We start from the raw sequence: 17,341 nt of genomic DNA on the forward strand, positions 1-17,341 counted from the left end.
TTTGATCTTTATGATAACTGTGTAAGGTAGGAATTTGTGTTATCTTCATGTTACAAATGAGGAAACTGAGGGCCACCCAAATGTAATAGAAGCAGAATTTAAAGGCGGGATCCTGCACCCATGATCTTCATCACTCAGCTGTCTTGTGTTGAGGGCAAAGGACAGTGGACTCCACATTTTAGAGCCAGTGCTTGGAAGTGAGCTGCCTTTGTACCCCAGGCCCGGCTGGGCACGTACTGAGAGTGAAGTGTTTCTTGTGAAGACTATTGCCATATGATAGTAAGCATAACCCCTCTTACAGTTACCCCTTTAAAAATCTATGTTGAAAAAGCCTTCATGGGAAAGTTGCTATTCTAAAAATATTTTCAAAGATCTAGGCCAATATTAAATTTGGCGATGGCTTTCTTTTTTCCAGCTCAGGTATATGTACATTCTCTATTTCCTGTTACCGCCAAAAAATAACATCAAAAGATGACTTAAAAATATTTATTTGTTCTCTTTGTTTGACATGTAGAGACAGACAGATGGTGATCCCCGCTCACCTACACGATAGCCAGATGCCCATAATATCCATGGGTGGGCCAGAGCGAAAGCAGGAGCCAGGAAGTCAAGCTGGGTCTCCCATATGGGTGGCAGGAACCCAACCACCTGAGCCATCGCCTGTTCCCTTCCAAGATATGTATTAGCAGAATGCTGTAATTGGGCGCAAAACTGGTACTAGAACCCATGCCCTAAAATCTAGGGGAAATATGGTGTCTTAACTGTTGGAGTAAATACCCACACCGAGGGCTTGATTTTTGGGGAAGTCTTTCTGGAATCCTAATGTTTAGACTTTGAAAAACCATCTCAGCCTGATTGATCAGCTTTGTGTTTGTTTCTGAAGTTCTCGCCTCTAGCCTGGTGTATAACATTTCCGATGGGCAGTTCACAAGCCGTGCGGATCTCATTGATGCTGCTGGAAGCTCGCTGGGGCGTGGTGCTCTTGTACCAGGATTAGGTAAGACACCAATGCCAACTCTTCCTGCAAATACAAGGTCTTGCCAATTCTCTTTGGCATTCTAGTTTCCTTAAAAAGATTGATTGATTTTCATTTATTGATTTGACAGGCAGAGTGACAGGGAGAGAGTGATCATCTGCTGGTATATTCCCCAAATGACTGCAATGTCTGGGCTGGTCCAAACTGATAACACCATTTGCGTCTCCCATATGACTGGTAGGGGCCCAGGCTTTTGAGCCATCAGCTGCTGCCTTCATAGAAACAGCAGCCAGGGCTCAACCCACATGCTGGCATAGGCTGCTGGCTACTGATATCACTGCTTAATTTGCTGTGCCACAACATTGGGTTCTGAAAATAAAAATTTTTAAGATGTTTATTTCAAAATAAGAGTTATAGAAGGAAGAATGACCCAAAAGAATTTTTAATTACTACTCCTGTGATAATTTAAGAAGTTGCTATATATGATATTCCTCTGCAATACTTTTGCTCTTAAAGATTTCTGTCCATTATGTTGTGTGATGATGTCTGCACCAAATTCTCAAAGGTTTATTCCCATGAGGAATTGGTGTGCTTGGTGTTAGTACATGAACTTCATGCATTATTTTGTCTTTCTCTGCCTTGAAGGCTAGTTCACACTGAAGTTGGGAGCTGAGTTTCTAGGTTTTCACTGCATACTAAAGCTAGTCCACCTGTACCTATTAAAGGCAGAGTGACCAGAGAAAGAGGAACAGACAGGGAGTGATGGGGAGTAGAAGGGAGAGAGAGCAATGTTTGAGATCTTCTGTTCACTTGTTCTGTCCCCCAGTGATTGCCTTGGCCACCCAACACCAGGAACCAGGAACTTTATTCAGGTTTCCCATGTGGGTAGCAGGGGTCCAAGCAATTAGACCATCCTCTGCCACTTTCCCAAGTACGTTAGCAGGGAACTGGCCTCTATACCTCTACTTTTAATGTAGACCAATTAAATCCTTTTTGGAAGAAATTCTGGGTGAATCAGTTTTGTGTGAACTGTCTATTCAAGGAAATGTACTCCTTTTCACATAGGAGTTAAGCAAAATTAAAACTGAAATACATGCTGAGTCCCAACCTAGTGCTTTGCCAAGTGAATTTGTGGGAACAGGAATGTGGAAGCTGAGTCCTCGTCTCCCCTCTCATTCTCCAGTGGTGTTTAGATAGATAGAGGGGTACACAATAATTGACTGAAATGTGCTCTTTTTTCAGGAGCCTGTTACGATACCGTGAACAACATGCTATGGACATGCTCCAATGATTATATTGACCAGTGGTGCAATCCTGGGAATCAAGCCTTCCATTATGTCTGCCAGAGACTTGGAGTGAGCCACATCATCACTGAGCCCAAAGGTGAGGTGCTGGGCTGGTCTCCCCTGAAACGTGAGAGAAGACAGTGGTGTGGATAGGTGGGAACATAGACCAGACACAGAGTGTGTCACCTGCCTTCACCCTGTGAACTGAGAAACCAGAAATCCTGTGTTAGTTGTAAAGGTTATAAATAAAGTATATAAGTAAATAGAACTTTTGAGATGGTCCATAGATTTTTGTTTAAAGATTATAGCCATGCTGATATTGTTAGGTCATTGTTGAAAAAAAGAAATGCATTATTTCTATGTGGCATGGTTTCTACACAACATGCTGTTGTAATGCCTTACATTGTTAATGACTCATTTATGCACAAACTTAAAGTTGGATCTGTGGTTGTGTTAGCTGGAGCTAAGGTTGGTCAGCAGAGCAGCTCTGCCTGCATGGATCGGATGGCGAAGGCCCCACGTGCCTGCCTGTGGGAGCTGACTTGGTTTGGAGCAGAGCACAAACGAAGCTCATCCCCAGCAGCAGTGGCCTTGGTGGCCTTGGAGAGGACAAGTGACTAGGTAGCCCAGGATCATGGTCCTGAGCAGGCATGCAGTGGACTGGCAGCCCAGTCAGAAATGTACCAGTTACTTTGGGTAATAAGAAAGCCTCAAGCAGATCTTGGTAAGCTTGCCACACAGCTTCCCAGAAGAGGCTGTCAAGGCCACTTTGATTCCAGCTCCCTACTTCTAGCCTGGGAAAGCAGCGGAGGATGGCTCAAGGCCTTGGGCTCCTGCACCCATGTAAGAGACCAGGAGGAGGCTGCCAACTCCTGGCTTTGGATTGGCTCAGCTCTGGCCATTGCTGCCATTTGGGGGGTTAATCAGTGGATGGAAGATCTCTCACTGTCCCTTCTTTTCTCTATAACTGTTCTTTAAATAAAAATAAGGGCCCAGTGCAATGACTTATCAGCTAAAGTCCTCGCCTTGAATGCGCTGGGATCCCAAATGGGCACTGTTTCTAATCCTAGCGGCCGTGCTTCCAATCCAGCTCCTTGCTTGTGGCCTGGGAAAGTAGTTGAGGACGGCCCAAGGCCTTGGGATCCTGCACCCACATGGCAGACCCAGAGGAAACTCCTGGCTCCTGGTTTCGGATAAGCGCAGCTCCGGCCATTGCAGTCACTTGGGGAGTGAATCATCGGACGGAAGATCTTCCTCCGTCACTCCTCCTCTCTGTATATCTGACTTTCCAATAAAAATAAATAAATCTTTAAAAACATAAAAATAGAATGAAATAAATCTTTAAAACTGTTGATGGATCAAGGTATTTAAGCCTAACCTTTGACTAAACATTAGTCACTAAGTAATACGGGTGAAATGACCCATAGTAAGAAAGATTTATAAATAAAAATAATAATAATTAAAATAAGAAGGAAAAAATAAGTAAGTATTTGGGAAAAAAAAAAAAACTAAAGAGAATCAGCAGCCACAGCTTCAAGGAAAACGCTGAGTCAGAAAGCAGCGGTGGTAATGTCCTCAAAGGGACCAGGGAACCTGGGCCGGACTGAAGGGTGATGACTGTGGCTAAACAGAGAATTTTGAGAAAGAAGTTGTTTTTCAAAAACAATCAAGTAGAAATTCTAGATTTGAAAAATATAATAGCAGGAAAAAAATCTTTAGATGTCCAGTAGCATATTTTAGATGGTATGAGAAATAGTCACCAAAATTAGGACATAGATTTTCTTACTTGAACAGATAAGTGCACTTATGAGGGATTCATAAGGCAGACAATTCTGTAAAATTTAGTTCTCTTTGGGTTGGTCTGATGTTTTTCACATGAATAGACTGAGGTTGTGGATTTGGGGGATGAATACTGTGAAGGTGACATGAAATTCCATATTATCACATCATATGCCAAGATGCGTAATATCAACTGATGTTAAGAATGATCCTTTGGTTTAAATGATGTCTATTAGGTTTCTCCACTATAAATATGCTTGTTTTTCCTTTCCATAATCTGATTATTAGAGGCTAGTCGGTAAGTCCAAGGGAGATGAATTAAATTCCATCTCCCAAAAGGAAGCATATTAAAGAATTTGTTGGACATGTTAATCAACATAATAATTAATATTTTTGGCTCTGGTTTACAATTGGCTTAAAGCATATGGTGACATTTTAAGGCAATTGCATGTATATATTTTTTTCTAGCTTTGAAATTTGTGGTTTGTAGAAACTCACACATTTCACTTTGGTTTTTTATTTGTTGGTATTAAGTTGCTGATAGTGTTTCCTTATTGTTTAATATCTGTAAGATATCTGTAATACCTACACTTTGATTCCTGATTTTGATATTTGCATAAGTTTGTTGGAAATTACTAAATTGTACATTTACAGCAAATTATTTGCATGTTATATAAGTTGCATCTTATAAAGCTGTAAAAGAAATTCAACCTTTTCTCCTGCATTCCAGACAATGAATTTGTCTCTACTTGCTTATCTGGTAGGCATTTGGTAACTTAGTATATGTAAAACAAGCTCTATTTTATTGATTTATTGAGAAAGAGAGAGACCGTTCTTTTGCTTGTTCCTGCCTCACAAGGTTGCAGTGGTCAGGGCTATGCCACGCCAAAGCCAGGAGCCAGGAGCTTGTTCCAGGTCTCCCACATGCATGCAGGGGTGCAAAGATTTGGTCATCTTTCAGTTTTCCGCTGTTTTTTCAGGCCATAGCGTAGAGCTGGATTGGCCATGGAGCGGTCTGGAGCTGTGGGTAATGGCTTAATATGCTATATCACACCACCAGCCTCTGCCACATCTTTTTTTTTTTAAAGTGATTTATTTATTTATTTTTATTTGAAAGACAGATTTACAGAGAGAAGAGACAGAGAACGAGATCTTCCATCCACTGGTTTCCTCCCAAAGTGGCCTCAGAGGCTGGAGCTGGGCAGATCCAAAGCCAGGAGCTTGGAGCTTCCCTTTAGGTCTCCCAAGAGGATGCAGGTTCCCGAGGCCTTGGGCCGTCCTCTGTTGCTTTCCTAGGCCATAGCAGGGAGCTGGATGGGATGTGGAACATCTGGGGCATGAACCCAGTGCTCATATGTTATGCTGGTACTGCAGGTGGGGCTTAGCCTACAATGCCACTGTGCTGGCTCCTGCCATATCTTTTTGTAGCTCTACGATCTGCCTGCTTCTCCAAGATGGCCTAATTTCTCATTCCTGGCAGGCAGTTCACTTCATCTGGTTTTAATAGGAATGAAAAAGCTGCCTTTTGTACTTTGCTGTTCAGGTTGTTTTCACTCTCATTTCTTGAATGTCTGTAACACTCCCTGAGTTAGTAAAAGAATGCTGTCAGTCTCACAGGTCTCACTGATGGATGTCTGGGCTGACATGAATGCGTGGAAGGAAATGTTGAGGTGCCGTAGGAGGAGCTGTTTATGAGTTTGGGGATTCTACCACACCACAGTGATAGAAAGTGGAGAGATGCGACTAGATGATTAACGGCAGAGACTATGGGATGAGATGGCCTGAATTCAACCCAGCTCAACTTGGTGTGCAAACTAGGGCAGTTAACTAAACCTCTCTGACTTTTGTTTTTCTGCTTAACACAGTAGACAATGCTTATCATTGTATTGTTAGGTGATGCATACTAAATGTTGGGCCCCTGGTCCAGCATACAGAAGGAGCTCAGTAAGTGGCAGCTGGGACAATTAAACTTCAGCAGTGTTTGAGGCAGGCAGGAGGTGCTTATTGTTTGTTTTTAAAGTGTTCTGTAGCAGTAAGAAGGACTTTTTAGCAGCGGTGAAGGAAATGAGGGCCCCAAGGACTGTGTCCGTATGCAAGCATGCTTCGTAACGCCGAGATCTGTCTCCTGTAGAGGGAAGGCCTCACTGAGTTTTTATTTTTTTCTTCTTCCAGAGGAGGCTATAACTACGAATGAGGTTATAAACCAGTTACTGCACCATGTTGGTGCGATGTGCATACACCAACTCAATCTTCTTGCCACGAATCCCAATCTTCCAATCACAAGTGTCTTGGGCAAGCAGCATCCAATTGAAGCGCACCATCTTAGCAGTATTTGTGACATTATGGAGAAGGCCATGGTTAACGGAGACACCTGTATTATACGCTGCATTCTTGTTGTCTTTCAGGTAAATACTTTGTTCTGAGTTAAATAGGCTGATACAGAAAAAGAAGTACAAATCCTGGCTTCAGTTAGCTAATTTGTACCAGAAAAAAATGTTAGTAACATTCCTGTTTTGCATCTTGCCATCTCCACTCCTATAAGTAGAACTGTCATCATATTCATTATGCTGTAGTTAATGGAGTATTGCTATATGTAGCTCAATGCAATTAATATGTGTAAAAATTTACTAAAATTATATCATACAATAGAAAACATTATGGTTAAAAATCTACATGATCATCCATTCATAAAAACACCGACCATGTACTATTTTCACAGTGATAATTTGCTCCCCAGTAGGATTAGCAGTTTGAGATGTACTGCTTATGTCTCTGTAGGTGGTGTTTAAATTTTTCTTCAGCCCACAAACTGAAAGGAATCGAGACATCATTCGACGGTCGGGATTGCTTCTTTGGCAGCTGTTGATGGCACCGAAAGATCAGATTTGCCCCGAGATTCAGAAGGAAGTCTGCCTTGCCATCAGGTAAACGCCGAGTGGTTTTCTGAGGGATATCTGCAGATGACTCCTCTGTTAAGATATCCCCTGCCAGCTGGCGACAGGGACACCTGTGTCCTACCGTCAGAACCTTATGCTTTGAGGACAATGTGAGAGGAATGTGTGGCTGTGTTTTTTCATCTCCCACTTTTGGTCTTGAAAATCAAAATCAAAGCCAAAGTTGCTTTAAGTGGATAATTTGATTGTTTCCAAGCAGGTGTTATTAGTCAGGAGAGCATGTGGTAGGGGCTGGTGTAGTGGCGTGCCAGAGTAAGCTGCTGTTTGCACTGCCAGCATCCCAAACCAGAGTGCCAGGTTCATGACCCAGTTGCTTTGCTTTTGATCCAGTTTCCTGCTGATGCACTTGTAACAGAAGATGGCTCAAGTACATGGACCCCTGCCACCTGGGAGGGAGGCCCTGGTAGCATACTTGGCTGTTGGCTTTGGCCTGATTCAGACCTGACCGTGGCCTGGTCATTGTGGCCTTCTGGGCAGTGAATCAGCAGATGGGAGACCTTTCTTTGTCCCTGTTCCCTTTTTCTCCCTCTCTCTCTGTCACTCTGACTTTTAAATACATGAATATTTAAAAAAAAAAAAAAAGCAATAGGGTTTGACCACAACTTGATCTGGACTGTAGGGTTTGCTCTTTCTGCCAGTCACTGTGAGCGGGTTGACGTTTTTCAGCTACAAAATAGGCATAAAAATAGCACTTACTTTCTAGAGCTGTGAGGGTTTCATCAGCAGAGACCTGAGACAGGGTTAATATTCAGCAGTACTAACATTTCTTAATTTGCTTAGAACCTTGTCAGGCAAGAGGGAAGCATTAATGAGCCATTTTCTATTTTTTGTCACTTAACCTATCACTGGAGGCAGGAGAGGGTCATGAGCTTTTATCTAGGAATGTTGCCTGCATGTGACCAAGTTTACCTAGGAGAGGACTGAGTCAGTTCTGAATATAACCAAGGTGAGCATAGAGGATGGAGGATATTTTCTTTTCTATAGTAAATTATACATTGGGTCTCCCTTGTTGAGCACTTATTTGATAATTAAATCTGTTTCCATGAGAAAACTTCTGTGAGTGGTGAGTTTGTTCATCATCTTACCTGTAGTGATGGTTCCATAGGTGTATGCATATGTCACACCTTTACACTTTTTGGATGTCAAGTGTCAAGTTTGGGATAAATAAGAGGAGGGGCAGGTGTCTGGCACAGCAGTTCTTGGTTTGACACCCTGCTCCACTCCTGATTCCAGCTTCCTTCAGAAACAGCGCCTAGGAGGGAACACATGATGGCTCAAGTAGTTTAGTCCTTAACCATTTGCCTGCAAGACCCAGATTAAGTTCCCAGCTATGCCTGGCTCAGTCCTCACTGTTACAGGAATTTGGGGAGTGAACCGTAGCAGATGAGAAAGTCTCTGTCTCTCTGCTTGTCAAATAAAATTTTTAAAGGGAAAAAGAAAAAAATTCTGGTGCTATTTGATTCTAAATATAGTTGACTATTCCTGTTCTTTTGGAAGAGCTGAGAATTGGGTATTGTCTTTGTCAGGTGACTTAGGGAACAGTCTGTCTGCCTAGCTGAGCTGACTGCATTGGCTTTTTGTAGCAAAGCGTGTTCTTGAACCAGCTCTGCCATCTAGCCTGAGTTTTACATAAAAGGCATCTTAAGGGAAAAAATAAAATTTTCAATACTTAGAATTTGATTTTTTCAGAAAACTTACTTAAAAATCTTTTGACTTTTTTTCTTTCTTTTTTCTTTTTCTTTTTTTTTTTTTTATCATTTCAGCTCTGGCTTAAATATCTTGTACCCAGGGGAAACTGAAATCAATAATTTGTTAAAGCTGGTCTTAACCGAAGGTGAGAATTATCACGTAATTATCCTGAACAAGCATTGTTTTGGCTTAAGGTGTATGTCAAAGCAGTAGATACTGTCTTCCTTCATATTTGTTGACATGTGTTTTAAATGTACCTACATACATGCTAACATTCCACTCATGTTATTTCATAGAGCATTCATTTTTTAAACCTCTTTTTATAATAGGCTTAGCATAATGCCCCTGTCAGTGTTCAACAAGTCTTTCCAAATCAAGATGTCTCGTTGATTTCTCACCCAGTTTTATTCACACATGAAAACATAACTTTGTAACAGCAATGTAAGATGCTGTGTTAAAGCCACTCTACATTTAAAAGCAGTGTTAATTTAAGAAATTACAAATCACACGTTCTGATCTATCAAGGGAGTGATTACCTTTAAATCAGCAAGTACTGGCTAAGCATGCCCAGTTGGTTGTGATGTTGTTTGTTATTAGTTGTTGCTGTAGTTTACCTGAATGCCTGGTGTTCCTAGATTGTTGGCAATCAACTTGTTCGAAAACTTTTAAAGACAGTGTTAGTTTTCTAAACCCTGTTGCTACAGTTGCTCACAGCGCTCTGTTCCATGCCAGGAGAGAGGAACAGCGGCCTTGCCCAGCTGCGGGATGTGATCCTAACCAGCCTAGCCGAGCAGCTTCAGAACAACCGATTTGGCAGTGATGAGGATGATCATTACAGGTGACAAGAGCCCCTTGTTCCCTGTTAGCCTGCTCTTCCTGTGCTTCTAGGCAATTACTTTACATTTCAGTGTGTTTGATCCAGTGTTCATCTGTTAGCTATAACACGCTCAGCAGCATGCGAAGCCCAGAGCGTGAATCCTGGGGGAAGATGATGGCTTTCACATAGTAGTCCATTTCCATTGCATCAGTAGCAGAACTCGGGCCCGAGAAAAGGCTACTTAGCAGAAATAGATGGAACTTACTTAAGAAATCTTGCTATCAGCGATGGCCCAACCCGCTGTTCTGTCAGAGGGTGGAGTGGGTATGTTAGAACTGGGAGGCAAGGAAGGTGTCAGGTTTTTGTTATGTATAAGACGCTTATACTAGGCAGTTGGATACCATTGTTTCTCTAAGTTTGATTCAAAGACTAAGTTGTTTGCATCTTTGCTGAGTAAGATGATTTGCTTACAGAAGTGATTAATCCTGTATTTTGTATCTGTTTTATACTAATTGTGTTGTTTACCCTTTTACTAATAAAGAATCACTGTTTTATCACGTTTCCCTGCATTTTAAAGATTGAATGATGAACTTCTACACTATATCCTGAAGATTGTTGTACGAGAATCCTGTATCTTAATCACCAAGTGCCAAACTGTTTCCACAGATGATTTTCAAAAGCTCCTTTCAACTGTGCCTGTAAGTAGAGACGTGTTTGACAAGAACAAAATTGTTAAGTGTTCCTGTTTTCATTTTGCTATCGTGAAAGGTGTGTGTCAAGTGGTTCATCAGTCACTTGACAAAGATAGACTTAATGTGACAGTCAGTGGATGGCTCTGCAACAAGACAATTGCGTTTGAAACACGTTTTCTGAAGACAGTCTTTCCTCTGCTTACATTGCTTTGTGGGATGAATCATTGTACCAAATTGCAGTGATTTTATTTTACCAAATGAAGAATTTTTCTTCTCCTATTAATTTTAATCTAACATTATTTTCTAAATCAGCAGCAGAATCTGACTTAAAAATGTTTTTAGGGGTTAGAGACTTCTAGGATGGAGATATGTGTGAGGAGGCGGCTAAAATGAAGTGTTTTAAATGAAGATTGTATAGCAGAATTCGTGAAGTTAAAGGCACTGTGTCAAAGAGTGTTTGAAAGCCACCTGAAATATACTGCCTGAGAACTGAACTTGGTCTATTTTTTGTAATTTCTCTTTTTTGATTTCCTTGTTCACATGTTTTAAAAACGTGGGGATTACATGATTGCTTCTTTGAGTGAAGGGTAGGTCATTCAGTGCCCTTGTTTGTGTTAAAGGCTGCATCCTCGTGCCTGCGCTATCTGATGGCGGTTCAGAATCACCTGCTCAGTAACACTATCTTGATTAAGCCCGATGAGAGTGATGACAGTGACAACTCCTTGCAGGGAGAGACATTGAAGGTACAGGTAAACACCAAGCTTTCCTCTTAACGATGTGAAGTGCGCTTCACTGGCTAACCTCTGTGTTAGGGATGTGGGAATTCACCTCGTGCCTTAGATTCTTGGGAGAGGTAACACTAGGCCACTCATTTCACAGATGTCTGTCGTCACGTGGTGGTCACCACATTTGTAACACTCGTGTCATCCATGTGCCAACCTTTCTGTGCTTCGTCTGTGTTCATCCTCATGTAAGAACTGTAAAATACGGCACTTAAAGGGATCCCACAGGCACCTGGACATTCACGAACATACGCACGCCCACAGACCAGGGAGCATGCATCTTAAACAGTTTCAACGCTTCAGCTGATTTTATATCCTCTCGATTCAAAGCACCTTGACAGAGTGATAATTTTCTCAATCTTTGTATTGAATAGTTTAATTTCTATATCTGTAGTTCATTTCAGTCTCTGTAATTATTTTTGAATTAGCTTCTGTGTAAACTCACGCATTTGTTCCCACCTGACGATTTCCAGCAGCGGTTGTCATAATTGTGGCAGATGCTCAAGGCAGTAGTTGGTGGTGTTCTTTAGAATCTCATCTTTCCGGAAAAATTAGAAAAAAACTAGTAAGAACTTTATTCTTCCTTAAAATGTGGACTTAAACACACAAAAAAATTTACCAAGGAAAATCGTAGTTGAAGATAAAAGCTATTGCATTTTGCCATTGTCTTGCTCCTTCAGGCCTAGAAACTATATGAATCCTACATCTGCTAGTTTGCATTTTTATAAACAGGAAAACATGCATGACTGTTTGTTTTAATTTAAATTGTTGGTACAACCTAGTTAGCTTCTCTTACCTTAGTTGCTAGATCCTAAAAAGAGACAGTAATGCCTCCCTTATGTGCGGTCCAGAGGTGAGGCCTCTGAACACCCGGCACTGCGCCGTCTCATGGGTGCGTCTGTAGGTGACCGTCGAGACTTGCCTTGCCTCTGACCAATAAAGCATCTTTTTTTATTTTATTGAAAAGGCAGATTTACAGTGATGGAGACACAGAGAAAGATTCTCCATTCGCTGGTTCACTCCCCATGCAGCTGCAATAGCCAGAGCAGAGCTGACTGGAACTGAAGAGCCAGTAGCCTCCTCTGGACCTCCCACGCAGCTGCAGGGTCCCAAGACCCTGGCCTGTCCTCGACTGCTTTCCCAGGCCACAGGCAGGGTGCTGGATGGGAAATGGAGCCGCCAGGACAAAAACTGGTGCCCACGTGGGATCCCAGGGGTGCAAGGCAAGGACTTTAGCCACTAGGTTACCGCACTGGGTCCCCAATAAAGTATCTTAACACCAAAAGTCTCCAGAAAATTCTACTGAAAAAAAAAGTTTTGTGTATTTGGAAGGCTAAATTTTATAAAAGTTCAATTAAACCGTAGTGAGAAGTATAAACTCAGTAAAAGCAGAATAGGCTCCATTCTAGGGGGAAAGTTAAAAACACACCAGTGTAACCTTAAGAGCTAGTTTGGCTTATTGGTTTAATATCACATAATTGCAGAGTAACCGTTTCTTTGATGTTCATTAGTGCTTCATAAGATTTGACTTATTAGTGTTTGTAATTCCATGGACTCTCTAAGAGTTATTTTTCATGTTTCATAGCCTGTAACTGCCTGCTATTTTCATTGAATTTTGCAACTTGCCTGTTTTAGGGCTAATGGGTTTCAGAGATGCAGTTAAATCTCACTCGTGCTTGTATTTTGGACCGTTGTATTTTGTCTCATTTTAGTCCCCTTTCACTGTTTTGTTTTTCTCTTCAGCTGTCCTAACACCACCCAAGGCCGCCTTCCCTGGACAGTTCCTGGGCTGGCCGCCAGGAGCGCTCTTGTGCTGGATGGGATGGGATACAGGCCTTTGCTCCCAGGGTCTCGGTGTGCTCCCTGGGAAAGACCACTTATTTCTGCCTGCACTCCAGCTTTAGCCTCCCCAAACCAAATTGCTACGTGCCATCCCTGCAGGCTTTCCTGCTTTGGTCATCTTCCGGCCACTTCATCCGTTCATTGAGAAATGCGTCCTCAAATGTATCATTTTATGTTGTCATCATTAGTGTGAGTTTATCACAAAGCTTAGAAGTAATATTCTGGTGTTTTCTACCTAGGAGCTAAAGGTCAGTATTTTGTCTCTTGCCACCCAAATCCTGATTGGATGTGATGAAGTGTTGGAAATGCTACAGCAGGTCACAACCGCACTCATAAACAGCGACATAGCGGACCGTGAGCAGAGGTGAGGAAATGGATTGGGAACCATGACCTGCTCTCCTTCAGGAAGACAATGTTACTGATCGAAACAGAGTCTTTTAGAACAGAATATTAAATGTTCATTTAGTATCGAGGGATTTTTGTGAAAATAGGTTGAAATGCATGTATCTTAAAGTCAAGTACATTTGTTTGCTTTTATGAATGAGTCGCAAATTGTGTTCTCTGATGACTTGAATTTTGGAAATGTTGGTGTAAAAACCATCCTGCCATGTAATGTTTGTTTGAGTGATCCTGGCTGTCCCAATTCTTGCACACTCGCAGAGGGTTAATGGAAGGCTGAGGCTGAGAATGTTCTAACATGGAGGGTTGCCACATGGGTCTGGCAAGGAGCGAGAGCTTGGGGATGCACAGTCTGTTTCCGGTGCAACTCAAGTATCCTTTGTGTCCTTGGAGAATTTACAACCCGTCTCTTTGTCTCACATACCTTAAGGAAGATGGGAATATTAAGAATATGGTTTCAAAGATGCATTTAAGATATCCATACTGAGAGAGAAAGAAGAGTGGTGATTGTCAGGGGTGGGAGGTAAGGGAATGGGGATTTATTGCTTAGTTTTTATAAAGTGAAGAGAGTTAAGGAGATGGATAGTGGTGAAAATGGCACAGCATTATTTAATAACTGACCTATACACTTAAAGAGGTAAATTTTATGGTATGTATATTTTATCATAATAAAAAAATGAGGAAGACATATTTCTATCTTTGTACCCCATATAAACCTCAGTCTCCCTAAACCAGAAGTAAGTTTTATAGTAGTGAGGAAACAATTTTGTGTCCATTCTCTTCCAGTCCTTTTTGGAATTTTGGTGTGTTGCAGCCACCTGGAGTCCCATAGTGCAGACTTTGCAGGTAGTAACTGCCTGGAGTAGCCATTTACATCCTAAAGCCCACTTCTAAGCGCTTGAATCGTAAAATCTCCTGGCCAAATCAAGATGAAACTCCTGAAAAGTTTCTTCCCTCTACCAGGAGTGATAGGAAGGTGGGAAATTTTGTAGACAGAATTGCCTGAAGACCTTACCCAGCTTAAAGAGGTTTCAGAGTTGCTTCATAACATGACTGTGCCCTGCTTAGGCTGTGTGTTCTCTTGAACTTGTTGTAGGTTAAAAGGCTTGGAGCAAGTTACTAAAGCTACTATGCTGGGTCACCTCCTTCCGGTGTTACTCACCTCCCTGATGCATCCGAATTTACAGACTCTGATCATGGCCGATGCCCTGATGCCTCAGCTGGTCCAGCTGGTGCTCTATACCAGCCAGGTATGAACAGTCTCTGCTATGCCAAAGGGACCAGCTTTTTAGCCAACTCCTCCACAAGCGGCTGTATGCAGGCACCGTGAGCATGATCATGCCTTCAGTAACCGAGGGAAACAGGGATGAAATCAGGGAAAGTCCCATTTCATAAAAAGTCATTAGAATGTGCAGGGAAATAATTTTATTTGTCTGACTAAATTACTTCATGTTAAAATGCTACTTAGCGATGCTATTCAAATATGCTGTTCTGTTTGGTGTTCTAAGCCCTTGCCAGCTAATATTGCCTAATCTGTTAGTGTATTCCCTGCTCCAAGTGGCGGAGCATTTCTTACTTAAGTAAGGCACAGTGGGATCGGGAAAAGATGACTCAAATGCAGATTTCGGATTTGATTCTAGTACCATCAGATAATGGGTGCTGAGCCCTTGGGGATGTGGTGATGGTTTTGTGTTTCAGACGGCTTTGTTGCTGAAAACCCAGTGTCCGGTTTTTGCCGACGTGGGCTGCTCCCCGTGTGGTGCCTCAGAGTCAAAGTGCAGGCTGTTCCCCGATGAGAGGTAATGGGTGCTGCATCCTTACACGAGTTCCTTCCTTGCATTCTTCTGGTACATTCCTCATCTTCCTTTCACAATGATTATCTCTCTGGGAAAGGAGGAAGACGTCAGGATCACTTACACATTGTGATGTAATTCTTTGGGAGTTTATAAGGACAGGTTAGAATGTGTTTCCCTGTGGATCAAGATGGTAGTTCAAAACTGATGTGAATTTTTCTTACAATAATGACAGGAATGTAAAATATTTTGCCTTTGGTAAATAATTTGAAGTTTCTTACAAAGTTAAATGTATACCTGCCTTATAATCCATCTCTTCCATGACCATATAGTTGTACGAATGAAAAGAAAATATAGATTCTTTGTTCCAATGACTTCTAGAGGAAAGTTCCTAAAATCTTTAATTAGAAAGGCCCCAAACTGGAAACACCCCAATTGTCCATCAACATGAATGAATAAACAGACTGTGGTATATCCATGGAACAGACCTCCACCTACAAAAGGAAGCAGCTATTGACACATACAACAACGTAGGTGCTTCTCAGGGTTTTTATCCTACAGTCATACATTGTGCAATTCCATCTAAATCAAATCTAGAAAATGCAGGTTCATCTTTAGTGACAGACACCAAACATGTGGTCATTTTGATGAAGTAATGAGGCTATAGAGACCAAGAAGAAAGCTTCACAGGTATGTGAAAGAAGTGTCCAGACTTGCCAGGCCACATGCTTGAAATGTGTGCACTTTGTTGTGTATCAATTATGTTTCATAGAAAATGTACAGTGATCAGAACAGATGGGTTTCCTGAGCTCCCTAGAGCAGGTGCCATCCACCTGAGACTTCCGCAGGAATTAGAACCTATATTTGTGCTGTCCAGTAATGGTCAATCACAGCTACCCACTTGCAGTTTCGCTGATGACCAAGAAACTGGATTTTACATGAATTTTTAAAGATTTATTTATTTTATTGGAAAGGCAGATGTAGAGAGAGGAGGAGAGGCAGAGAGGAAGATCTTCCATCTGATGATTCACTCCCCAAGTGGCCGCAACAGCCAGTGCTGCGCCGATCCGAAGCCCACACACAGGTGCAGGGTTCCAAGGCTTTGAGCCATCCTCGACTGCCTTCCCAGGCCACAAGCAGGGAGCTGGATGGGAAGTGGAGCTGCCGGGATTAGAACCGGTGTCCATATGGGATCCTGGTGCGTTCAAGGCGAGGACTTTGATCATCATGCTATCGCATGAATTACATGAATTTAAATGGCCACATGAGACTTGTAGCTAACGTATTCCACAGCCCAACTTTATGACTCAAATGGCAAAGAGAATAGGAAGATCCCATGGCAGTCAGCTTAGGTTGTAGGATAAAAGTAAATTTTGTAGGTTATTAATCTGGTTGTATTTAGAAAGTGACTCATATTAAGGGTCTTGTACAGTAACTTTTATGTTTCCTAAGTGCCTTGAAATGGGAGCTTATGAGATCTTCTGGGTATCAGTTGGGCTTCCTCTTAACAGAAAAACAGGAACATGATACCTAACAACAAAAGACCCTTAAGTATAAGCATGTAAGAATTTATTTCTTCATTTTCATTTATTTGAAAGATAGTGAAGCAGAGAAAGAGAGTAAGAGACATTTGCATCAGCTGGTTTATTTTCCAGCAGGGGCTGGGCCAGCCTGAAGCCGGGAGCCTGGAATGCCATCACCTGTGGCCTCCTGCCCGCGTGTTAGAAGAAAGATAGGTCAGACACCAGAGGTGCAGCTCAGTCCTGGGCACTGCAGTGTTGGTCGTAGGCGTCCCCAAGCAGCTTAGCCCACTGTGGCAAAGTGAAGAGCAGCATCTTCACTGTGTCTCTGCTGCTGTGCTTCCATTTTCTTTTTCTTGTTCTTGGTGCTGAGACCCATCCCCTTTCTCTGGTTTAGGATGCTGGAAGAGAAGGAAGAGCCAGGCTTTCTCACTGGCTTAAAGATCCCTGCCCCGTGGGCTGCCGGAAAGACTGTGGAAACAGTACACCCTGTCAGAGACAACTACAAATTTAAAGAAACAGTCCATATCCCAGGAGCTCGCTGCCTGTACCTGAGATTTGATAGCAGGTGTTCTTCACAGTATGACTACGACAAAGTAAGCAAGCTGGGCTTGTTACCGGGTCTACCACTGATTACGCCCATTTCTCCAATGCTTCTTATTTTACTTTGCTGCTGTTGATCACCTTTCTTGACTTATTTCTGTTATTCATGAAATTGATATATGTAACATGAAAAACAACTGGCAAGTAATCTACTAATGTTGTACATACTATTTTTTATGTTGCTTACTAGCTATCTGTTGCCTCTCCCG

The 17,341-nt window shown here is 42.1% G+C and overlaps 1 protein-coding gene across 2 annotated transcripts in view; it reads left to right on the forward strand.

Moving 5' to 3' along the window:
- Positions 1–17,341, forward strand: part of HECTD4 (HECT domain E3 ubiquitin protein ligase 4) — a 138,709-nt gene that overhangs the window by 55,676 nt on the left and 65,692 nt on the right. The window contains exons 10-21 of one of the 2 annotated variants that reach the window (XM_040986966.1): positions 884–997; positions 2,219–2,359; positions 6,214–6,446; positions 6,820–6,965; positions 8,759–8,829; positions 9,417–9,522; positions 10,079–10,199; positions 10,814–10,942; positions 13,057–13,181; positions 14,313–14,466; positions 14,915–15,015; positions 16,927–17,125. In XM_040986966.1, coding sequence (XP_040842900.1) covers positions 884–997; positions 2,219–2,359; positions 6,214–6,446; positions 6,820–6,965; positions 8,759–8,829; positions 9,417–9,522; positions 10,079–10,199; positions 10,814–10,942; positions 13,057–13,181; positions 14,313–14,466; positions 14,915–15,015; positions 16,927–17,125 — 1,640 coding nt within the window. The remainder of the gene's footprint in view (positions 1–883; positions 998–2,218; positions 2,360–6,213; positions 6,447–6,819; positions 6,966–8,758; positions 8,830–9,416; positions 9,523–10,078; positions 10,200–10,813; positions 10,943–13,056; positions 13,182–14,312; positions 14,467–14,914; positions 15,016–16,926; positions 17,126–17,341) is intronic. The other variant, XM_040986967.1, reaches the window with a different exon arrangement.

The sequence above is a fragment of the Ochotona curzoniae genome, unplaced genomic scaffold, assembly GCF_017591425.1.
Source record: "Ochotona curzoniae isolate NIBS_2020 unplaced genomic scaffold, NIBS_Ocur_1.0 contig_46, whole genome shotgun sequence".
NCBI classification, from domain to species: domain Eukaryota; kingdom Metazoa; phylum Chordata; class Mammalia; order Lagomorpha; family Ochotonidae; genus Ochotona; species Ochotona curzoniae.